Raw genomic sequence first — 25,041 nt, 5'->3', positions numbered from 1 at the left:
AGCTTGCTTCGGATTCTGTGTCTACCTCTCTCTCTGCCCCTCCCCCACTCGTGCTCTGTCCTTCTGTCTCTCAAAAATAAATAAATGTTAAAAAAAAATACTTCACCATAAAACTAAAATATGGAATCCATCAGGAGAAGCTTGGCAAAGGTAAGACTGATGTCAAAATATTTTTGCCTACATTTCCAGAGAAAAAAGCTGACCAAAAAAAAGGAATCTAGAGGAATAAGACAACTAAATGTCTCAAGCATGGGGACTTTCTTGTCTTTCTCCTAACCAGAGTTTGGGTGCACAACAGGAAAAATGGGAAGCCTTGGGGCAAGCATTAATTCACTCAGAATTAACTCAACAAAGCCCTCAGAAAGCAAGGGCATTCCACTAAGAAGTCATCAGTCCTTTGAGTCACAAAATCCAACCTTCACTGTGTAATGTAACAAAAATGTAACGATAGTAACAGTGAAAACATGTTCCTCTCGGGTTTCCATAAAATTGGACAGATGGTGGCTTTCGAACATAGAATAAGCAACAACAAATTCTAAAACCTCTCCCCCTACCCACCCCCAGAATTTTCCGCTACGTAAGTGTCTCTTGATCTGACAAGTTGGGCCGAACCTGCTGTCTGCCATCAGAATCATCTCCAGCGGGGTCATTTTCCTCACCAGACTCCACATAGATTGGCCAGTCATTGTCTGTGTCACTCTTTTCTTGGCTTTCGGACGAGGCCTCCACCAGGCTGAGATTGATGGGCGTCAAATCGTCTTCATCATCGTGTGTGTCTGTAACACAGGTGCAGCTGTCACACAGCCCGAAGCGCCGCAGTCCCTGGGACAGGTGACTCGTGAAGGTTCTTCTGCAGCCCTTGCAGATGATTGGACGGTTGGATCTATGGACCTAAAATTACAAGCAGACACAGTAAACGTTCTCCTGCTTGCTCTCTCTGCCACAGCCTCAGCCTCACGAAGGTGTTTCCACCCCAAGGCCATTGGATATGGGAGGAACGTGCCCACCCCCCATTGCCAAGGCCTCCGCTAATACTAATACCTTTGAAGGAACTCTTCGCTGATGCTCTGGGTCAGGTTAGGTCCCCAGCTATATATTCCCACCTATACTCCTTCCTTTGTTGATTTTCTAACAAATTATTGGTAAATTCACTAGACTATGAGCTCCAAGAAGGCAGGGACCATTCTCATTCATGTTCTCTGTCACATTTGTTACTATATCCCTATGTCCAGCATATAAAGAGCATTCAGGAAACTGATGGGGATTTTAAGCATGGCTTTTTCTGTACCTGGGACTATCTAGTTATTAGGGAGGCAGACTTGTTAGATGGTATCTTCTCCATATGTGGCAGATGTCTCATTCTTAACTCTTCATTGATAAATACATTCCTTACCTAGGAGAAGCGCTTTGCATACTAGAAAAAGGAACCTGATCTCCTACCCCATGCAGCAACTCCTCAGGGCAGCAGCCCCAGGGCCCCCCTCCATATAAGGGACTATCTAATGTGTGCGCTATTCAGGAGCTCCAGCCTAAAGGAGCTCTGTGAACCAAAGCCTCTCTTGTAGAGACTCTGGATGCAGGATGGACACAAGAGGTAGAGACAGAGAGAAATGGTGGAGGACAAGAGCCAACAGCACTATACCCAGCTTGCTGGAGCTGCCACTACATCCTGGCCAATGTCCCTGTCTTCCATGGGGTCTTCTGGGCTTCCTACACCCACCCCACAGCACTTGAGCCAACCAGAATATGTACATGACCTTTGCAACCTGATGGTGCCTTTGAATACCACCTCCTTAGGCTGCAGTAGACTGGACTTTGTATAATGTGGAAAGATAGAGGGAATGAGGATTCCAATCAATGAAACATCTTAGGGGCACCAGGGACCTGTTGCTGCCAAGACAGACTGGAGATATAAATTGAGGAGGAAAAAAGACAAACAAAAACTTAAGACCATGGAATGAAGCTACTTTCAGACAAGTGTGCTGGGGCCAGCCCTGAGAGCAGAGGCAGTCAGTAACTTTGTACTTATCTTAAGTCTGGATTCTTTCAAACCCATAATTCACATTCTATAAAATTCACCTTTTTTTTTTTTTTTTTTTTCTGAGAGAGAGAGAGAGGAGCAGGGGAGAGGGCAGAGGGAGAGTGAAAAAGAATCTTAATCAGGCTCCATGCACAGCACGGATCTCAATGTGGGACTCGATCCTATGACCCTAGGATCATGACCTGAGTCAAAGTTAAGAGTCGGACACTCAACCAACTGAGCCACCCAGGTGCCCCGAAATTCACCTTTTTAAAGCAAACAATTCAATGGGTTTTAGTACACTCACAAGGTTGTGCAACTATCACCACCGTCTAATTCCAGAACACTTTTTTAATGTTTATTTATTTTTGAGAGAGAGAGCATGAGCTGGGGAAGGGCAGGTGGAATGGGCAGAGGGATGGGGTAGGCAGAGGATCCAAACTGGGCTCTGTGCTAACAGCAGAGAGCCCGATGCGGGGCTCGAACTCACAAACCATGACCTGAACTGAAGTCGATGCCTAACCAACAGAGCCACCCAGGCACCGCTAATTCCAGAACATTTTCCTCACCCCAGAAAGAAACCGTGTGCCCGTAAACTGTCACCCCGCTACCATCCAACACCCCTCTCGCCCCTACTAACCACTAATCTACTCTATATGCATGAGTCTGCACATTTTGTATATTTCATATAAATGAAATCATATAATACGTGGCCTTTTGTGACTGGCCTCTTTCAAACAGCATAATGCTTTTAAGGTTCATCCATGTTGTAGCTGTATCAGAACTTCATTCCATTTTATGGCTGAATAAGGGTCCATTGTATGGATAGACCACAATTTCTTTATTCATTCATCAGTTGATGGACACTTGGGTTGTTTTCACTTTTTGGCTACTGTGAATAATGCTGTTGTGAACATTTGTGGGCATGTACTTTTTTGTGTGAATGCATGCTTTCAGTTCTCTTGGGTATATACCTTGATGTAGAATTGCTGGGACCTATGGCAATTTTATGCTTAACTTTTTAAAGAACCACCAAATTGTTTTGAACATTGGTTACACCATTTTACATTCCTATCCGCAGTGTATGAACATTCCAATTCCTCCACATCCTTGCCAACACTTTTTTTTTTTTGATGATAACAATTCTAGTATATTTGAAGTGGTGTCTTACTGTGGTTCTGATTTGCATTCCCTAATGACTAATGATGTTGAGCACCTTTTCATGTTCTTATTGGCCATTTGTATCTCTTCTTTGGAGAAATGTCTATTCACATCCATTGTTTAATCTGGTTATTTGTTTTTTATTGTTAAATTGAAAGTGTTCTTTATATATTCTGGTTACTAGATTTTTAGCAGATAAGTGGTTCACAAGTATTTTCTCCCTTTCTGTGGGTTGTCACATTCTTGATAGTGTCCTTTGAAGTCCAAACCCATTTTTATGTTTGATTTCCCAAAGACTGATTGCCTTGCTCAAAGATGATCTTAAATGCATGTCTTCCTAAATGGCCTGAATGCCTTTTAGCTGGTGGGAATTAACCACTCACCTGGGAGATGGGCTCCCAGGGAGTAGCCAGTGGGAGGGGAGGTCACCTTGGTCTGGAGCCCTGTTTGCTGCCCACAGGTGGCCTTATGAAGGGCAGCATGTCCTTTCCCTATGTCCAGGTACTGGCATTAGGTGGGAAACTGAGGATACAGCTTTCTCACCTTTAGTATCACACTGGTGAGAACAGACCCACAATCCCCTGTCCAAGCCCCGCTGTTCTCTGCCTTATGACAACCATCCCTAACAAGGATCTAAACTTTCTTGAGTCTAAGAAAACTGGTCTGTAATCATATAAGTTTTAACTTTCTCTAAGTGCTACCAACCCAGCTTTAATTTAGTAGAAACATATGTTTAAAATTCTCTGAAAATAGTCCAGTGGACAAAGACACAGAAGACAAACTGTTTTGTTCGTTTTTTAAGGTTTTGTTTGTTTTTTGTTTTTTGTTTTTGTTTTTGTTTTTAGAGAGAAACAGAGACAGCGCCAGCAGGGGAGGGGCAGAGAGAGAGAGAGAGAGAGAGAGAGAGAGAAAGAGAGAGAGAATCCCAAGCAGGCTCTACACTATCAGCTCAGAGCCTGATGCAGGGCTCAAACTCACGAACTGTGAGATCATGACCCAAGCCGAAATCAAGAGTTGGACACTTAACTGACTGAGCCACCTAGGCGCCCCAAAAGACAGGCTGGTTTACCCTTACTTCAGACAGATGTCGGGAACCCCCTCCCCTGTGTCCCCCGCCGCCCTCACCACAGGAGACCTGCCAGTCCAGACACTTACGCTTAGGGCATGACTCCGCAGGTGCTCCTGTCGAGTGAACCGCTTGCCGCACGTCTCGCAGGGGTAGGGCCGCTCGCCTGTGTGTGAGCGGATGTGCCGCTTAAGGATGCCCTTCTGTTTGGCAGTGTAAGGGCAGAAAGGACACTTGTGGAGCTTGATGGGGACCACCAGCACATCACCTGGGGAACCAAATGGGTTGATTTAGCTGCACTGTAAGCAACAATGACACTAGCCACCCTCCGACAGGTGATCAGGAGCTGAGGAATTCCTCCAGCCCAGATTGAGAGGGAGGACATCAACTCTACCACCAGCCAGCGGCAAGACACTGCAAATTCCAAGTCTTTGTCTGGCTCCCCATCAGCCGGAGGGTAAAGGGTTGCAAGGAATGCCATACAGTTCTTACTGGCTTTCAACCTCTGTGGCTCAGTTAGAGATACAGCTTACATCACCACCTCAGTGGTGTCTTCCAGTGGATAAGTGGAAAAGCTTCCCAAAATAACAGTCAATCTGATGGTATCTATTTTGTTTGATTTCATTTTAAGACAACGCTGATTGAGACTTTGTCATGAACCGTATTGTATCCCCCCCCCCCAATTCATACATCGAAGCCCTAAACTACAGTGTGATTATATTTGGAGATAGGGAGGTAATTAAGGTTAAATGAGGTCATAAGGGTGGAGCCCTACCCTGATAGGACTGGTGTCCTTATAATTAGAGGAAGAGACACCAGAGATCTCACTCTCTCTCTGTTCATGCACAGAGGGAAGGCCACGTGAGGACCAGCAGGAAGGCAGCTGTCTGCCAGCCAGGAAGAAAAAACCCTGCCAGCACCTTGATCTTGGGCTCTGAGCCTCCAGAACTGTGAGAAAACAAATTTCTGTTGTTTAAGCCACTCAGTCTGCCGTATTCTGCTGTGGCAGCCTGAACTGACTAACACAGACCTCCTCGATTGATCTCATGACCCCCAAAAGTTTGGAAACCTCTGTTATTGATGGATCACACCCCTGGATCAGGATCCATGTTCTCTCCCTCTGTCTCTCTCTGTCTCTCTCTCCCCTAGGATCCATGCTCTCTTTGACAGGAGCTCCTAAGAACAGCTTCCAGGCATGTGCAGAAATGGTGTGCTATGACACAGACCGTAAACTAGAATTCGTATTAACTCTATCTACCTGAAATCATCAACTATCCAGGGATTCACTTAAATCGTTTTCCAACTTTTTTTCCCCATCTTACTTGTACAACCATTATGGTTGGCAACACAATTAATCCCCAGGTATAAAAACTGTTCAAGTTTCCCGAGTTACCCTTACTACAGTATTCCAAGATGTGTCCCCTCTATCCACGCCCTTCAGGATTTTTTGTAGACCTTGGCCATATCACGTCACATAGGAAGGCACTAGTGACTCAAGCTTTCCAGGCACTGAAGCCTGGGTTCTGGCCCCAGCTGTACCACTTACTAGCCGTGTGACCTTGGACATCTCACGTAACTTCTCTGCGCCTTACTTTACTCGCATGTAAAATACGGATGATAATAGTTCCCACCTTAAAGGATTATGGTAAGAATGAAATGAAGTAACACCTAAAGCACGGCACCTGGGACATGGTAAGGGCTCATAAATATCAGCCATTTTTGTCACCATCGTCAATAAACACAAACACCAAGTCCTTGGTGTCCTTACTGATGAAGCAGGCCAGGCTTCTGTGGTTTCTTTCAACACTGGAGTAACTCCTTTTCTCTGGGACCTTCTCAGGATACCTAGCTGGGCTTGGTCTCTTCCGAGGTGCTGCCAAAAGTATGGCAAGCTGAACCGCAAGTGAGAACCCAACATCATTCTACATAAGGGTGGAGATTTTCTCTGGTTTCTAGTTCCCGTCCGATAATGCCTAACACTCTTCATAATCTATAGTGAGTCCAAAGCGGTTTCCTAGAATAAAAGCAGCAGCTCGTGGCTCATCACTATATACATATGTTAGATTATTTTAGTTCTCATTGGTCACACTGGGGCTGAGATGCCAGTTTCCTGCTCCCTCCTCAGGGGTTGTGGAACCTTCTGGCCATCTATCCTCACCGGCCTGGTGTTATACTTTACCTTTCTTCTCAATTATCTACTAAAACATTAAGTAAAATGGGTCCAGTGTTAGTCATTGGAAAAACCAATTGTTAACTATTTCTCCACCAGAAAAGTAAGAATTAGCACACTCCCCTTCCCCTCTCATGATCTGATTTCACCAACACAAACGTTCATCTGAATGCCCAACACTGCGTTAACAAGGTCCATCATTACCAAGATACCGGTTTCCTCCCTCAAGAAGTTAAGTTTAGCAGGACAGAAAGACATGTGAACAAATTCATACAATGTAATGTAACACATGCAAATTTCAAAGTGATGAAGAAGTATAGACAGGAAAGTAATGAATTCTCTCTAGGAGTTCAGAAAAGGATTTCACAGAAGAGTGATCTTTGAGCAAGATTTAAAAGAATTTTTTTTCATGTTTATGTTTGAGAGAGAAACAGACAGAGCACGAGTGAGGGAAGGGCAGAGAGAGACAGAGACACAGAATCCGAAGCAGGCTTCAGGCTTCGCGCTGTCAGCACGGAGCCTGACGCGGGGCTCGAACTCACCAAACTTGAGATTGTGACCTGAGCCGAAGTTGGATGCTTAACCAACTAAGCCACCGAGGCATCCCTCTTGGACTTTATTCTTTAAGCAGCTAGAATCTAAGGAGGGGGAGTACATGGTCAGCTCTGAGTTTTAAAAGCTCCCACAGAGGGCAATGCAGGGGAAGGATTTAAGAGAGGCAAGATGAAAGGCAGGAAGAGAGGGGGAGAGGATGAGAGATGTCATGAATTAAAGCAGAGAAGTAAAGTTAACAGCATGCAGTGACCACATGGGGGAGGGGAGAGAAGGGAAAGAGAAGATTCAAAATGACACAGATTGTGGGTCCGTTGATTTGGTAGATGACAGTGGAATAAACTGAGGCAAGGAACACAGGAGAAAAGGCAGGTACTGGGACAATGAGGGGTTCAGTTTGGATTTTACTGTGTTTGGGGCAGCCCCATAGCATCCATGGGGGAATATCTGGGTTAGACAGATACATCTGGAACTTAGGGAAAGAAGGGAAGAATACAGTTTTGCAAATCTTCAGCAAGTTGGACCTGTTGCTTTAATTGAGACCTGGCTCTCCCCTGAACACCCTGCTTCCCTTACCCCATAACTCTGACACCTCTGGGTCGGAGGTGAGTAGGATCCTCCTTGTGCTTCACTGTCATCTCCAGACCACTGTCCCTCCCTCCATCTTCGAAAACCTTAAGATCTTTTGAAGCTCACACCATCGAATGATAGTGATGAGAGAGCATGAGGTGCGCTAAGGACAAAATGCAAGCTAGCACACCCTCCTCCCCAGCTGGGACGTGGGTGATATTCCTTAGGCACTCCTGGCTGCCTAAGGACAAAGGAAATGGCCAACTGACAGAGATCACAGTCTTATAGGACATGGGTTTACAAATATCTTAGTAAATTGCAAGAAAAAGGCAATCTTATCCACAGCCTAATCTCCAGAAACCTATAGACTCCATTTCCTGGAGCCCCAACATCACCCCTCAATAGTGATGTGGGAAACAAAGGCAGGAAGGAAATGACAGGTAAAATTACATTCCTTATAACCTGCAGCCCATTGACAAATACTCGAGGCAAATACAGAGTATAACATTTCTCCAGGAAACCCTTACTGTCCTAATGTTAATGCCTTACTTAGAGGGAAAACAACCTTGGCTTGACGATAGCAAGGCCTCAGGTATCTTAGGAGTCTGCTTTAGCATGTCAAAGTCCCTCTGGAGGCCTCCTCCCAAACTCCATACTATAAAACCAGCCATTCTTCACAACCCCAGTGCAGCTCTTTCTGCCCACGGGTCCTGTCCCCAAGCTTTAATAAAATCACCTTTTGCACCAAAGACGTCTTCAAGACTTCCTTCTTGGCCGTCAGCTCCAGACCACCCTACCATCACCCCAAAACCTCATCAGTAGCATACCAACTTCTCCTTATCATAGTCATCTAGGAGCCCCGACGTCACCTCGTCATTCCATGGAAATTTGAGCACATTGCCTTCACAACATAACTCCTAGCGTAATTCTTGGTGTGAATACTGAAAATGACCCAACACCCTGACCTCTCTGTTCCATGACCTCCTTTCCTCCTTGTCTTCTACCCCATGTCAGCTACCCGGTCCTAGACCAAGAGTTCTCAACTTGACCTGCATATCAGAATCACCTGGGAAAGGGGTGCTTGGGTGGCTCAGTCAGTTAAGCATTCAACTCTTGATTTCGGCTCAGGTCACAATCTGAACAGTTTATGTGTCTGAGACCCATGTCGGGCTCCATGCTGACAGTGTGGAGCCTGCTTGGGATTCTCTGTCTCTCCCTCTCTCTCTGCCCTTCCCTCACTCGTGCTCTCTCTCAAATTAAATAAATAAACTTAAAAAAAAAAAAGAATCACCTGGGAAACTTAAAAAATACTGATGTCCAATCTCTGTCCCAAGCATATCTTTTAAGTTTTTTTAATGTTTATTTATTTTGGGGAGAGACAGAGCACGAGTTGGGGAGGGGCAGGAAGAGAGAGAGACACAGAATCCAAGCTCCAGGCTCCAGGCTCTGAGCTGTCAGCACAGAGCCAGATGTGGGCTCAAACTCACCAACCCTGAGATCATGACCTGGCCAAAGTCTGATGCTTAACTGACTGAGCTACCCAAGTGCCTCCCAAGCATATTTTTAAAGCACCCTGCTAGTGTATAGTTGGGAGCGGAATCATGGCCCCATACCAAGATATTGCCAATAACTGCATTTGCTCCACAGTCCACATTTCAAGCACCCCACTTCCCAGTCACCATCTCATATCTTTCCAGCTCACCCCCTAAGTGTCCTTTCTTGGCTGGGACCAAGCCATGGACTATGCTGCCACTTTACTGTCCTTCACCTCCTTGGATCCTCATGCCTCTCCTTCCCCAGTTTAGTACCCACAATCCATCACTGAAATCACTCCTTCACATCCACCCTCAACTGCCTGAGTCTTCTCTCTCCCTCTATCTGTATTCCCCTGGTTAAACCTAAATTCTGGGTAAATACAAATCTATGCCTATTCCATACCTGAAACAAGGCAAGCTAACATCACTGGTGAAAAATAACACAACTGTGTGTTCTAGTCTCACTTCAAATCCATCTAACCATCACTCTCTGAGCACTACTATCAGAGCCCTTGGTTCTTCAGGGACTATTCCACACCCTCCCTCTGCTCAGCTCTCCACCCCCGCTGCCCCTTCCTTCCTTTCAGCCACCATCCTTGCTGCTTTAACTGAGGAGAAGCAATCAGAAGAGAACCTCTACATGCTCCCAGCAACCCCCAAACTCTCCTGTGAACACATGTGGTCTGCTTTCACTCCTGTTCCTACGAACGAACTGTCCTTCCTCACATGCAGAGCCAGACTGTCCCTGCCATTTGTACAGGGACCTTGTCTGCCCTCGATCTATCAACTGCCCCTCTCTTCCACCATCAATTATCCTCCCCTCTCCTGGACTATTCCCATCGGCAAACGAACATGCTTTTAGATCCTCCACCTTAATAAAAACCTAGACCTCATATGGCCCTTTGGCTACTGATGCATTTCTCTGTCCCCTTCACAACAAAACTGCTTGAAAGAAGCATCAATACTCATTGTCTTCCCGTCTATATTCCCCAGCTCTGTTTCAGGCCGTTTGGTCTCTTGCTCCACTACTTCATCGACACTGCTCTTGTCAAACCCACCAAAGACCTCCCCAGTGATCAGTTTTCAATCCGCCTACGCACAGTACTATACATAGTCAATTTCTCCTTTTTCCTGAAACGCTTTCTCCTCCTGGCATCCATCACTCTCGATTTTCCTCCTACCTCACTGCCTGCCCCCTCTCAGTCTCCTTTACTGGTTTCTCCCTATTTTTCTGACCTTGACATGCTGGAGTTCCCCGGGGCTCAGTCCTTAAATCTCTTATCTTCTCCTTCTACACCTGTAAGTTCACGGGATATATAGGTTTCAAATTCCATGGACCCATTAATGACTCCCAAATTTATATCTCAGCTCTGACTGCACCCCCCAACCCGGAACTCCAGACATACAGATGCAACTGCTTACGGAGCATCTCCACTTGGATATCTGAGAGGCGTCACAAACATAACATGTCTAAATCGACTGCTCAAGCTAAAAACCTTAGGGTCATCCTTGACTTCTGTCTTTCTCATACCACTCACATAAGCCATTAGCACATCCAGCTCGTTCTACCTTGAGAGACAGTCCAGTCTTATCCAAGAAGACCACTACCCAAAGGGATCCTTTTTTTTTTTTAATTTTTTAAAATGTTTATTCATTTTTGAAAGACAGAGAGACAGAGCACAAGCAGGGGTACGGCGGAGAGAGAGGGGGACACAGAATCTGAAGCAGGCTCCAGGCTCTGAGCTGTCAGCACAGAGCCTGACGCAGGGCTTGAACTCACAAACTGCGAGATCGTGACCTGAGCCGAAGTTGGACGCTCAACCGACTGAGCCACCCGAGCGCCCCGGATCCTTTTAATATATGTCATTTCAAGTCACTCTTGGCTGAGAAACTTCTAGTGGTATCCCTTCTTGGAGTAAGACCCAAAGGTCTTCTCATGGCCCTCAGGGCCCTAGCTGATCCGTGCTCACCCAAATTCTCTGACCTCATCCTCCAGCACCTTCTGCCTCGCCCACCCCACTCCAGCCTCCACAGCACCCTGCTGTTCACCCGACAAGTGTGACCTGCACTTTGCACCTTGCTCTTCCCTCTGCCCAGAATGTTCTTCTCCCTGATTTACCTGCACAATTTGCTCTCTTCCTCCCTCGTGGCTTCTGCTCAAAAGCAACTTGTTAGAAAGGCCTTCCTTGTCAACACTAAACAAAATAGCATCCCCTTCGCTCTCTGCCAACTTTTCCCCTGCTTTTGTTCTCTTCATATTATACACTTATTTATATGTTTGTTGTCTGTCTCCCTGCCTTGGAACATCAGCTCCATGAGGACAAGGACTACCTTTTGTTCATGCTGATGAGCAGTGTCTGGCATATAGTCAGTGCTCAATAAATATCTGTTAAATGATGGAATGAATGGACACACAGATCAGTGGGACAGAATAGAGAGCCCAGAAATAAACCTACGCTTACATGGTCAATTAATCTAGGAAAAAGGAGGCAAGAATATACGAATGGGGAAAAGACAGTCTCTTCAATAAACAATGCTGGGGAAACTGGACAGCTACAGGCACAAGAATGAAACCAGACCACTTTCTTATACCATACACAAATGTAAACTCAAAATGGATTGAAGACCTAAATGTAAAACCTGAAACCATAAAAATTCTAGAAGCAAGCACAAGCAGTAATTGCTCTGACATCGGCCACAGCAACATTTTTCTAGATATGTCTCCTGAGGCAAGAGGGAAAAAAAGCAAAAATACACTATTGGCACTACATAAAAATAACAAGCTTTTGCACAGCAAAGGAAACCATCAACAGAACAAAAAGGCAACCTACTGAATGGAAGAAGATATTTGCAACTGATAAATCCGAGAAGGGGTTAATATCCAAAATATATGAAGAACTTATACAATTCAACACCATAAAAACAGTATGATTTAAAAAACAGGCAGAGGACCTGAATAGACATTTTTCTACAGAAGACATACAGATGGCCAACAGACGCATGAAAGATGCTTAACGTCACTAATCATCAGGGAAATGCAAATCAAAATCACAACGAGATATCACCTTTATTTATACTTGTCAGAATGGCTAGAATCAAAAAGAAATAACAAGCGCTGTAAAGGATGTGGAGAAAAAGGAACTCGTGTGCACTGTTGGTGGGAATATAAATTGGTACAGCCACTGTGGAAAACAGTACGGTGGTCTCTCAAATTCCACTACTGGGTATTTACCCAAAGGAAACAAAAACACTAATTTGAGGGCACCTGGGTGGCTCAGTCAGTTAAGCATTTGACTCTTGATTTTGACTCAGGTCATGATCTCCCGGTTGGTGAGTTTGAGCCCTGCATCAGGCTCTGTGCTGACAGCACGGAGACTGCTTGGGATTCGCGCTCTTTCTCTCTCTCTCTCACTCTCTCTCTCCCTGTTCCTCCCTTGCTCGTGTTTTCTCTCTCTCTCAAAATAAATAAGCTTAAGAAAACCATTAATTCGAAAAGGTGCATGTACCCCTATGTTTATTGCAGCATTATTTACAATAGCCGAGATATGGAAACAACCTGTGTCCATCAATAGATGAATGGATAAAGAAGATGTGACATAAACGTGGTGCATATGCACACTTGCGTGTGCACGCGTGCACACACACACACACACACACACAGGGATATTCCTCAGCCACAGAAAAGAATAAGATCATGTCATTTGCCACTAGATGCATGGACCTAGAGAGTATAATGCAAAGTGAAATAAGTCAGACTGAGAAACACAAACACCACATTATTTCACTCATCCATGGAACCTAAAAAAACAAATAAATAAGCAAACAAAAAGCAGAATCAGACCTATAAATACAGAGAACAAACTGATGAGTTAGTTAATTAATTAGTTAGCAGCAATGATATGATGTTGAAGAAGCAAGCCAATGATGGAGAACTGGCCACACTGGCATTAAATGACCCCGTGATGAGACTGGAAAGGAATGGGCAGAGGTTAAGAGCAATGGGTACCCACAGTGTCAGAAACCAGAGGAAGAAAGAATTTCAAGAAGGAAAGAAAGGGCAGAGTCAACTACTGAGAGAGGCCAAGTAAGGTAACACTTGAAAATCGCTCACTGGATTGACTCTAGCAAATCTATGACTGACCTCATGGCAGCAGTGTCAGTGGTGTGGAGGGGGCAGAAGCCAGACCACAGTGAGCGGGGAAAAGAGTAGGAAGTAAAACGGTGGAGGTAACAAATGTAGATGAACTTTCCAAGAGGCAATGGCAGGTGCTGGAACTGGGGTTGGGAGGTCTGGGGGGGGAGAAGACTTTACAGGAGGACCTTATGATCTGGCAGTGTCTGCTAACGTCAGATATAAGCAATGTGGCTACAGAATTATCGCAACACCCTCCTGACTGTCTCCCTGCCCTTGTCTCCCATCTCCACATCATCGAGTGCTGAGGCCAAATTAATGTCCCACAAGCACAGATCCTGTCCACTTCCAGGCTCAGTAACTATCAAAAATTCCCCTATGCCTACAGACAAAATCTTACCTCTTAGCATTTAAGGTTTTCCATAATCTGACTCCAATCAATTTCTCCCTATGTCTCTTCTTGCCCTCAGATGCCACCTTCATAATGCCTCCCTGATCTCCCACGAGGAATCCGGTTCTCCTGCTTCTGGACTGCTGTGAAAATCACACCTCCATCTGTCTTCCAGCCCTGGTGACTTTTCATCATGTGATGCCAATTACACACATCCCATCTCCTCTAAGACACCCTCAGTTCTTTGAGGGCTGGATCCATGTCTGACTTATCTTCGAATCTTCACCAGGAAGGTACTCAAAATATTTGAGCAAATAAATGAATGACCAAACAAATCAGTCCTACTCTGCGCCTTGGCATTTGGAATAAATTTACCCAGGAGCCGTGTGAATGGAATCGAAACCTGGCAGACAACAGGCATGGCCAGGGCCAGGGGAGGCTGCCTTGCCACAGCACCTTGTCGTTGGAAACCTGACTTTACAGACTGAGGGACTGGACTTGAATGAAGATGGCGTAGAGCTGGAGACTATTTCTTGATACTTGTGCTTATGGGCAGAGGGCTTGAAAGATAAAACCATGGCACTGACATCCGTGTGCTGCCTTCAGAGTTTGTTTCAATGAAATGAAGCCAGCCCAGGTTGCTAGGTTTAGCTCTGCCACTTACCAGCTCTGCATTCTCAGGAAATTCACCAAACCCTGTGGGTCTTGGTTTCTCCACACTCATCTGCCAAACTCATGAGGGTCTAATGGATGTGAAAGGGTGGTCACCGTCTGTGAAGTGCTATTGTGCACGGAAATGAGATTTCAACCCGTTCCCACAGTGTGTTCACTGAAAACAGCCACTACCTTCTAAATGCTGGTTAAGCCAGTGTCCCTGAGGATCAGAAAGAGCATTTTCAAGTTTCCAAGCCTAGTTTTAATCAGACATACAGAGCGTTCTTGCTTTAAAAAATGAAATGAAACATCTCAAGACAGCCACTTAGTAACAAATAAAAGCAGCTGATCTCCCTTATCTAAAATACTTTCACTGCTCAGTATTGAAGGGTGAATTTAAATTGGGATTCATTAATTTCTTGGCTTGAGGTTCTGGAAGCTATAGGGTACTTTCATCGGTAAGGTAGCGGCCAAATCTATTTCTCTCTCCAAGACACTTTACAACACAATTACCCCACCTGTTCAGGAGAGTTAGTCACGGTAACTCATCTCTCAGAATGTTCAGGGGAACAACCAAGTTCTCTTAAAACACAAAAGCCTACAAAAGTAAAATATTTGATATAAAAGCTAGTTTAAGGTTGATGATTTAATTAAAACACACACATCTTTAGATGTATCAACATTAAATTTGTTTTAATTTGTTTTAATATTTATTTGTTTTTGAGAGAGACAGAGACAGAGTGCAAGCAGGGGAGGGGCAGAGAGAGGGAGACACAGACTCCGAAACAGGCTCCAGGCTCTAAGCTGTCAGCACAGAGCCCAAGTCAGGGCTCAAACCCACAAACTGTGAGGTCATGACCTGAGCCGAAGTCAGACGCTTAACCGACTGAGCCACCCAGGCGCCCCTTAAATATTTTTTTAAAAGCCTACCAAAGGATATAAGAAATGTACTCACATAAAGCCAAATGCCGACTCATTTTAGATATTCTCAAGTAGATGCACCATCGACCAAAACTGCCTGTCTACTATGTGCCAGGCACCAAGGTTAACACAGAGAAGAATAAATTTCTTAGAATATGTTCTCGTACATGAGAAAAAATTCTGAAAACCTTCTCATTTGGTCCTCAATGCTGTGAGAAAGGCAAGGCAGGGATGATTATCTCCAGAACAAAATGGGTTCAAAGAGATTTACTGATTTAACTGAAGCCCCACTGCTGGTTAGTAAAAGACAGTAGATTTTTTTTCCCACGCCCTCAAACTGCCCTCAACACCCTTATACTCTAGTTGTAGAGGTAAAATAGTAACACACAGGAAGAGACAATGCCCTGCACACAGCAGGTGCTCAACTAACACCTACTGGTGGTGGTGGTGATAATGTGGTGGTGATGACGGTGGTGGAGATGGTGGTGATGACAGCAGTGACAATGGCAATGCTGACGATCATGGTGATGGGAGCCAGTAAGGCACAGGTGCGCGTGCTAAGTGACCGGCAGAGATGCTGAAGGCGAATGGAGCTCACCTGAGTCCTCTCCATACCAGTCAGTCTGGACATCCATCACGGCACTCATGGCTCCTCCCGCACCCTCTGGTCTTCCCTCCAAACTTCGAGAGAAGTGATGGTCCACGTCACCTTTGCTCTGGACGGCACCGTTGCGCAGGAGTGCCTCCAGGAACTGCTTCACGTGGTAGTTACCATAAGCCAAGTCGATGGCCTGGCCACCGGGCAAACCCTCGTCCATGTGGGCCAGGCTGAGTGGGGTGGCATACGGCTGCAGCTGTTCGCCCAACTCCACCTCCACCTCGTCGGCATCAAACTCCACCTTGGGCTCTATCTGTTTGGGCAGAATAGAGAGGTCACTGTCAGCGGGGCCACTGCCCTGGCCGTCCTTCGCCGCCAGTTCCAGTGGGTGGCAGCCTCTGCAGTCACTGCGAGGGGGCTCTCTTGGACAGTCCACCCTCTCCTCTCCCTCGGCCGGAGAGGGGACCACGCTCTTGGTGTCACAGGCGGTCCCTTCCCTGCCTGAACTGGGGCTTCCGCCGTCCACCTGATGAGCCGCCACCGCCGCCGCGGCCGCGGCCGCCACCGCTGCAGCCACGGCAGCCTCCTTCTCCATCTTCCGGCAGATATCAAGGGACGACCTGATGTAGGCCTTGCAGAAGTTCACCACGTCGTTCATCTGCAGGTAGCTGGCCGCCGACATGACTTCAATCACGTTGTCCCCGCACAAATCCAGCTTCCCAGAGTACAGGAAGTCTAAGATGGTGGAGAAGGCATCGGAGGTGACTATGTCCAGGGAGGCGGTGCTGTGCCGCCCGCTGTCCTGGATGTAGTGAATGAGCAGGGCTCGGAAGTAGCCGCTGTTGGCAAACAAAATGTTCCTGTGGGCCTTGAAGATCCGCCCTTCCACGATGATGCTGCAGTCACAGAAAAAGTCCCTCTTCCGCTGTTCATTCAACTCCCCCAAGAGCTTGGCATGATAGGACTGCATCTCCATGTCTCCACCAGCTGCTGCTGCTCTGGAGTAGCCTGAATCTCTGCCAAGATTGTTTTTTTGAAGTTAATTTACCAATTACTTTTTCCTTTTGTTTTAAAGTTTATTTTTGAGAGAGAGAGTGAGAAAGCATGAACGGGGAGGGGCAGAAAGAGAGGGAGAGAGAGAATCCCAACTGTGCTAACAGCACAGAGGGGGGCTCGATCTCATGAATCATGAGATCAGGACCTGAGCCAATATTAAGAGTCAGACACTGGGGCGCCTGGGTGGCTCAGTTGGTTAAGCGCCCGACTTCGGCCCAGGTCATGATCTTGTGGTTTGTGGGTTTGAGCCCCATGTTGTGGGTTTGAGCCCCACGTCGGGCTCTATACTGACAGTTTAGAGCCTGGAGCCTGTTTCAAATTCTGTGTCCCCCATCTCCCCCTGCCCCTCCCCCCCAAAATAAAATAAACATTAAAAAAAATTTTAAAGACTCAAAATATAGATAACACCCAAATCTAAGACTTATAGTTCAGTCCTGATACGGAACTCAGAGACCATACATACCAGTCTGGGCATACACCTATTACTACTTTATGGAAGCATTTGGTGGGCTAGCCAGCATACATTCATCATTCTTATGGTTTTGGTAGTTTTTCTGGCTTTGATAGAACCACCCTTCCCCCATTCTTCGCCAATGTGTTTTGAATTTTTTTAAATTTTTTAATCTTTATTTATTTTTGAGAGAGAGAGAGAGAGTGTGTGTGTGTGCGATTGGAAGAGGGGCACAGAGAGAGGGAGACACAGAATCCAAAGCAGGCTCTAGGCTCTGAGCCATCAGCACAGAGCCTGATGTGGGGCTCGAACTCATGAGCGGTGGGATCATGATCTGAGCCAACGTCAGACGCTTAACTGACTGAGGCACCCAGGTACTCCATTGGCCAATGTGTTTTGCATCAAGCTGGCCCCATCCCCAGGCTCTAGATCTAATAGAGGCCACCACAATCAACGTGTCCCACCTTCTGACCACAGTGATTAGCTGAGAGATGGCCATGTGGCTTGGTCAGAGCAATGAAAAGCAATGAAATGTTTACTGGGGCACCCAAAGAAGAGCACTCTCTACTCGGTGGGCATGTGGATGTCAAAGATGCTGCCTCACAGGGGTGCCTGGGTGGCTCAGTCGGTTGAGCGTCCGACTTCAGCTCAGATCATGATCTCGCGGTTTGTGAGTTCAAGCCCCACGTCGGGCTCTGTGCTGACAGCTCGGAGCCTGAAGCCTGCTTCCTGAGTCTGTGTCTCCCTCTCTCTCTGCCCCTCCCCTGCTCATGCTCTGTCTCTCTCTGTCTCAAAAATAAATAAGAACATTAAAAAAAAATTTTTTTTAAGATGCTGCCTCCCCACCAAGGGAACCGCCCAACAAAGATGACAGTTCAGTTCAGACAGGAACAACAGGTGCCCCGAGGACACCATCTGGGCCCCAACTCATGCTGTGCCAGAGGCCAGTTAAGTCCCTTTTTGCCTTAGCTGGTCTGAGTTGGGTTTTCTATCTCTTGCAACTGAGAGACTCTTAACGGATTGACTCCACTATCCTTGGCCCACTCCTCCAAACTTTAGGTCCTGGCCCTCATTGGTCAGGGGACTAAAAGCCTTGGAAGGTACAAGCCACATCTTACTTCATTTGCTATCCCCCCGTAACACCTGGCAGAGTGCTTTGGACAAAGTAGGTTCGGTAAGTAGAAAGGAATACTTCTTTCTTAACTGCTAGGTAGAGCAGGTATAAATCAAGTTTACAATCCTTCTGCTACTGAGAAAGACAGATGCTGACCTTCCCCGAGCTCTCTCTCTTCCATCTTTTCCCATCACACAAACCACAGAGCCAACCTGCAACAGCACTCCAGCCTGGTCTTAAGGGTCAACCTACTTCAAGTTAACACACTCCTTGCTTGCTGACTTAAGGCCCTTGATCTGTAACAGAACTAATTTACTTTCTTTTAAGACTTGCGGACCACTGGCCTTGGGGAATGAAGGACCAGAACTTTCCTAGGCCACAAAGGCCAGCAGGTCTGTTTGAAGCCACCTCAGCTTTCTGATTAGCCCAGAAACATTGAGCAAAATGTTTTTCTTCTTTAAGGTCACGCAAATGACTTTGCTGACCTCCCTTTACACATCTGCAAACCTTGCCCTCCTTTCCAGAAAGAACAGAGTGCTCTTGCACAACCCCCGGGTAACCAGGAACCAGACGTTCTTGCACAACCTCTGAGCACTGAGATAATTCTGTAGCTGGCATCATCAAGTCCTCACACAATCAAGAAATGTCAAAGACCATAGGACTCCGTTAACTGATTAAATCGCTTTAAAAATCCCTGGGTCAGGCAGAAACCTCGGTGTTGGCTTTTGGACAAGAGTCCGCCTTCTCCCCAGGTCCCTGGGCTTCTGAACAAAGCTCACATTCTTTTTCAGTCAAAACTCATCTCTTGAGTATTGGCCTTTAGAGCGACAAGCAGCAGAACTTCGGTTTCCGTAACAATCCATTGACTACCCCTTTTCCGTATTGACCCACTGAGCACAGGGAAGTTTCTAGAACCAAGTCCATCATCCCTCTACTGGAATCACAAAAGGCCTGGTTAGAGCTGCCAACCACAACTCACAACTCCTTAGTGCTCTTCCTTTCTACAAATGCAATGCCACAATACCCTAACCAGCAAAAAACCAGGCACTTTCTCCCCACAAAAAGGGCTCTTCCATTGGCAAACTTGATTCCCCATAGTCTGTGTGCTAACTACACGGACTATACTCAATAAAGACCCACAAGAACCTTATTAACTGGCAGTTCACACTTACTTTATACATATTTATAGCAAGTGATGCATTTCACTTGTTTCAGTTTAGAAACTAGACAACCAATTAGGGAGAGAAGTAGAGAGGATCCTCTATAAGATAGTAAACTGACAAAAGTGAGAGTTGACAGCTAGGAAAAGGTAAAAAATGTTTCTTAAAAAAATAGACCCAGGAATTTTTTTCAAAACATCAGCCTGAGGCCATTTAGCTAAGCAACATTAAATGCTCCTACATATTCAAAATGGCCTTAGGACAGCACTAAATTATAGCCCAGGGCTATAAGTGATGGGCTTAAGTCCTCAAGAAGATTCTTATCTGTTTATATTCATTTTAAAGCCAAGGAAGTTATATCATAATTTCTGGAATTTTTTCATCCAAAGTAGTTAAAATTAACATTTGCTTCAGAAAGGAAGAAAACTGTTAGATATCTGCAAAATTCTACGATTCCCAAATAAATCAACCCTGAATGTTGTCACAGGACTAAGGCTTCACTGTCATTCCCACCTCTTCTGACTTTTCCAGCCAAGTCTTCCCAGCAGTTCCTGCTGCTGCCTTTGGCAATCAAAATACGAAGGGAGGGGCACCTGGGTGGCTCAGGTCTTGATTTCACAAGGTTCATGAGTTTGAGCCCTGAATCGGGCTCTACGCTGACAGTGCAGAGCCTGCTTTGGATCCTCTGTCTTCCTCTCTCTGTCCCTTCCTGACTCACACGTATTGGTGCACACTCTCTTTCTCTCTCTCTCAAAATAAATTAAAAAAAAAAAAACCTTAAAAAAAATATAAATGGGGTGCCTGGGTGGCTCAGCTGGTTAAGGGTCCAACTCTTGATCTCAGCTCAGGTCATCAGGTCATGATCTCATGGTTCATGAGATCGAGCCCCGCCTCAGGCTCTGCCACAGCTCAGGGCCTGCTTGGAATTCTCTCTCCCTCTCTCTCTGCTCCTTCCCTGCTCATGCTCTCTCTCTCTCTCTCTCTCTCTCTCTCTCTCTGTCTGTCTCTCAAAATAAATAAATCAACTTTAAAGAAAAAGAAAAAATATGAAGGGAAAATCAAGATATAGGAAAATACAACATTTCAATACCATAGTTTACTCTCTTCCTCAGAACTGAAAGAAAACCTATCAGACTGGTAACATCACATTTTTCAACTGTCATGTGCTAATATCCACTGGTGATGCAGATGTAACTTGGAACACCATTCTAGAGAGGAATTTTGCAATATTTATTAAAACTTAAAATGCACACTTCTTTTGTCCCAGAAATATCAATATAAAAATTTACCCTTTTGGATGTGTTGCCAAAAAATATCAAATTACAAGTTCAGAGATGTCCATTCACCAGGCTTTTATATGAGCACAAAAGTATAAAGAATGCCCAACAGGGGACAAGTTAAATAAATGAGGTGCAATCACACAGGGGAATACTATGCAGCCACGTTTTTAATGAGCCAGAGTTGTGTGTGTTTGTTATGGATAGGTCATCAAGGTATATTGAGAGAAAAAGACAAGAAGCAAAACAAAATGTACCATATGATTCCATCTGTATAAGCATGATTTTTTTCAATGCAGGGTTACACAAGCAAGAGTTAATAGCAGACACCCTTGAGAAGAGAGATTAAGGGTAAGAAGTATGTGAAGGGATCTCCACTTTTCATTTTCAACCTGTTAGAATGTTTCACTAAGTGCATGTACTGCTTTCATTTTTTTCTTTTTAAACAAAGGGGGTAAAGGAGGAAGGGCAGAGGAATAAGGAGTTGGCCAATCAGGGAGATAAACCGGTGTAGGCCCAACACTTCTTAGCTGAAGAACAGTTTTATTGACAGGGCACTTCCATCTTTCACTGGAAGATGCTCCTTTCCAGCAACAGTACCCCAAACCCATTTCCTTTGGCTTTCTCTCTGCAAATAATCCAGATTCTGTCGGGTCGTGTCAATACTCCTTAACTTGGCAAAAGTCTGTCCACAACCCTTTCCCCAACCCTGTATTTGGCATATACTGTGGAAATCCTTATTCATATCACTTGCCTTTGGTGCCCTGCAACCGTGGGACAGGCTGAGGATCACTACTTCTCCTTGGAAAGAAGTTCTCTGGATCTACTGCTCTCAGAAGTACATTTAGCCTCACCGGTTAGGGGAACCCCCAGCCCTCTGACTGTTGCAATTCAATTCAACAGTTACTGGTTCCATACAAGGCAGGTGCCAGGAATAGAAAAATGAGCCAAGTACACCGTGCATGTCCTCCGGGAGAGAGCAGATGCCAACACTACTCTCTACAGCACACTCCCACGTTCCCCTAGGGAATGCTACCCAGATCACATGACTGCCTTCATGCTGGCACCAAAACCAGCCTTGAATTCCACCCGCCGACTCTGCCAAGACTCCTTCAGTCTCACCAACCTGAGAATAATGAAAACCTCCTCATCCATTGCTAGCATTTACTGAACACCACTCTTCATGAAGCACTGTAGACAGTACTTTACAAGCATTAATTAACTTTTACCTCACAATAACCCAATGCAGTAGATATCATTGTTATACCCTCTTTTTTACGGGAGGAAATTGAAGTTCAGATTTATAGCTAACGTGTGCAAGTCAGGACTGAAACCAAAACTGGTTTGATTCCAGGGTTGACATTCTTTTTTTTTTTTTTTTTAATTTTTTTTTTAACGTTTTTATTTATTTTTGGGACAGAGAGAGACAGAGCATGAACGGGGTAGGGGCACAGAGAGAGGGAGACACAGAATCGGAAACAGGCTCCAGGCTCCGAGCCATCAGCCCAGAGCCTGACGCGGGGCTCGAACTCACGGACCGCGAGATCGTGACCTGGCTGAAGTCGGACGCTCAATCGACTGCGCCACCCAGGCGCCCCCAGGGTTGACATTCTTAACCGCTATGCCAACCTGACTCCCCATAGGGTTGAGGAAGTCACTCCTCTCCCAACGCATGGAGGGAAGGGGAACGACACGGGAGAAGAGTTTCCATTTTCACAGAAAAAAATTCAGGGTCAACTGCACCTTGGGTTCACCCGCTAAACTGTTCCCAAGACAAGGGGATCTCCACCCCTTCCCCACCTTCCAAAGACAGACGACCCTGCGGAGATCACCGGAACCAGCTCCTGGACCGGTCTTTGGCTCCTGAGGGTGGGAAACAGGGGCCCTACCCGTCTCGTTGCCTCCTGCAGACAAAGTGACCATCGCTGCGGTGGGCATTGCCCCAACCTGGCCGAGCCCTCGCGTCCCAGCACCATCGCAATGGGCGGGCGCCAGGACCACCCGGCTGGACGACGCGGCGAGACAGCCCAATACCACGGAAAGGGGGACAGCTGCCGCCGCGCCGACGCTCCCCACTCTGGAGGGAGGGAAGGGTCGGTCATCCAGCTCAGGTCTGGGTGGCGGGAGGTCTCGGGAGCAGCCAGGGCCGGGAGGTCCGAGGGAGGCCGACCAAGAGGGGAGCTCTCTGCCCGCTCCCTCCACCCAAGGCGGACCTCCTGGGGCGCCCCGAATGTTCCCCAAACCAATGAAAGAGGTAGCGCGAACCCGCTTCTCGACTCTCACCTTTCAGCGGGATCCAGCCTTGCGGCCGAGCTACCGCACACCGACACGCCCCTCTTTCATTCACCTGTCGCCCCCTCCGTGAGAAGCGAGGCAGCTGACCAATCACAGGGGCTCCTAGGCTCAGGAAGGCGGACCCTTCGGCCAGCGGGTTAGTCAATGGCGCCCGTGCCCCCTCCTGAGGCTGCGCTCTGATGGCGCCAGTCCTCGCGCGGTGACGGGAGTTGTGGTCTCAGCGTTCGTTTCTCCAGCAAAGATATAGTGGACAAAACTACAAGTCCCGAGATGCCAAAAGGGGCAAGAACGGACACTAGCAGAAGGCTGGAGCTCTGTTCGGTCTTCTGAGTCCCACTCGAGGGACCTGCGAAGTGTCGGCGTCTTTGTCCGGAGAGCTGAAAGCACGACGTGCAAATTAAAGTCGCCCGGAGAATGAGAGCTCTGACCTATCAGTCCGCACACATTTTACTTGCCGGCGCTTCGCAGAAATTCTGGAAAGAGTGAAATGGTTTCATGTACTCAACAGGTTTTTAACGAACACCCCGACACCCTCTTCCCTTGAAAAGCTTTCAGGGTCATGTATGCAAGTGAAACAGTTAAATAGCGGTACCCGGTGCTCAGGAACAGTACTGACATGTTGTGGGACAGCGGTGAACAAGACAAACCAGCTTGCCATTCTCGCGGAGCTCAGTTCTCATAGTGGGTGTATCAGTTTGTGAGCGCTGCTGTGTCAAAACACTACAGGCCGCCTTAAACAGCAGAAATTCATTGTCTCGAATTTCTGGAGGCTGGAAGTCAAGGTGTGGGCAGGGTTGGTTCCTTCCGAGGGTTCTGGAGGAAGGATCTGTCCCAGGCCTCTCTCCTGGACTTGTAGCTGGCCCTCTTCATGTTCACCCACGCTCTCCCTGTATACATCTCTGTGTGTAGATTTCCCCTTTATATAAAGTCACTAGTCATAGTGAATTAGGGGTTCACTCTACCCCAGTACAACTTCGACTCAACAAACGAGTGCATTTGCAATAACCCTGTTTTCCAAATAAGGTCATATTCTGAGGTGCTGGGGGTTAGGACTTCAGCACAGGAATGGGGGCGGGGCGGGGGGGGGGGGGAGTGCAGGCAGAGTCCAACCCATAACAAGGGGAGATGGCTAATAAACAAAAAAAAACAACTAAAAAAAGGAAATATATGAAGTGCATGGCAAAGAATTAAAACAGGTAGACGATCCAACAAAGTGATTTGGTGGCTATGAGGGGCTGAAGGTCAAGGACGGCTTCTCTCAGTTGGCAACCTTCCAGCTGCCATGCTCAGGTTAAACAGATGAGCAATGCAGGCAGGGAAAGAGCTAGTAGGAAGGTTCTAAAAACAGATTGGGATGTGCCTAAGAAATAGGAGGACAGCCACCGGGGTAAGGGAGTGAGAGATAGGCACACCAGCTTAACCGGTGTACCAACTGTGCAGGTCACACAGAGCTCTGCACTCAGAAAGCTCTACACTTGAAACTAGAAATAGGTGGTGGTTGTACAGCGTTGTGAATACACTAAATGCCACTGACTTGCATACTTTTAAATGACTGAATGTATATTGGATGGATTTTACCTTAATTAAAAAAAAAAGTGTGGAGGGGACACCTGGGTGGCTCAGTTAGTTAAGCGTCTGACTTTGACTCTTGATCTTGGCTCAGGTCATGATCTCCTGGTTCATGGGTTCGAGCCCTGCATCAGGCTGTGCGCTCTGCACTGATAGTGGAGCCTGCTTGAGATTTTCTCTCCCCCCACCTCTCTCTGCCCTTCCCATTTTCGGACTCTCTTTCTCTCTCTCAAAATAAATCGATAAACTTTTTTAAAAAAATATGGAGAGAAAGTGATCATGGGGATTATCAGTTAATTCAGTAAATCAGTTAAGTGTAGGTTAATTAAGAGAAGTTCTTCGAATAAAT

General features: G+C 46.4%; 1 protein-coding gene across 1 annotated transcript; it reads right to left on the bottom strand.

Moving 5' to 3' along the window:
* Nucleotides 1-243: 243 nt before the first annotated feature.
* On the bottom strand, nucleotides 244-23,226 carry ZBTB8B (zinc finger and BTB domain containing 8B). Its single transcript, XM_043574411.1, has 4 exons — nucleotides 23,112-23,226; nucleotides 15,771-16,786; nucleotides 4,337-4,515; nucleotides 244-891 (listed from the first exon to the last, which is right to left on the bottom strand). Exons 2-4 carry the CDS (start codon nucleotides 16,744-16,746, stop codon nucleotides 574-576), a joined length of 1,473 nt encoding a protein of 490 aa, XP_043430346.1. The 5' UTR covers nucleotides 16,747-16,786; nucleotides 23,112-23,226; the 3' UTR covers nucleotides 244-573.
* Nucleotides 23,227-25,041: the final 1,815 nt, after the last annotated feature.

The sequence above is a fragment of the Prionailurus bengalensis genome, chromosome C1 (genome assembly GCF_016509475.1).
Source record: "Prionailurus bengalensis isolate Pbe53 chromosome C1, Fcat_Pben_1.1_paternal_pri, whole genome shotgun sequence".
Classification (NCBI taxonomy): Eukaryota; Metazoa; Chordata; class Mammalia; order Carnivora; family Felidae; genus Prionailurus; species Prionailurus bengalensis.
The sequence above is the reverse complement of the archived record's forward strand: the minus strand, read 5'-3'. Positions and strand labels throughout refer to the sequence as shown.

What these genes read in the sequence shown, in the direction of transcription:
- ZBTB8B (XM_043574411.1), bottom strand. Translation starts at nt 16,746, where the DNA reads ATGGAGATGCAGTCCTATCATGCCAAGCTCTTGGGGGAGTTGAATGAA. An exon ending in CTGGTATGGAGAGGACTCAG is followed by an intron (nt 4,516 to 15,770) that starts GTGAGCTCCATT and finishes TTGGTTCCCCAG; the next exon opens with GTGATGTGCTGGTGGTCCCC. An exon ending in TGCGGAGTCATGCCCTAAGC is followed by an intron (nt 892 to 4,336) that starts GTAAGTGTCTGG and finishes TTGTAATTTTAG; the next exon opens with GTCCATAGATCCAACCGTCC.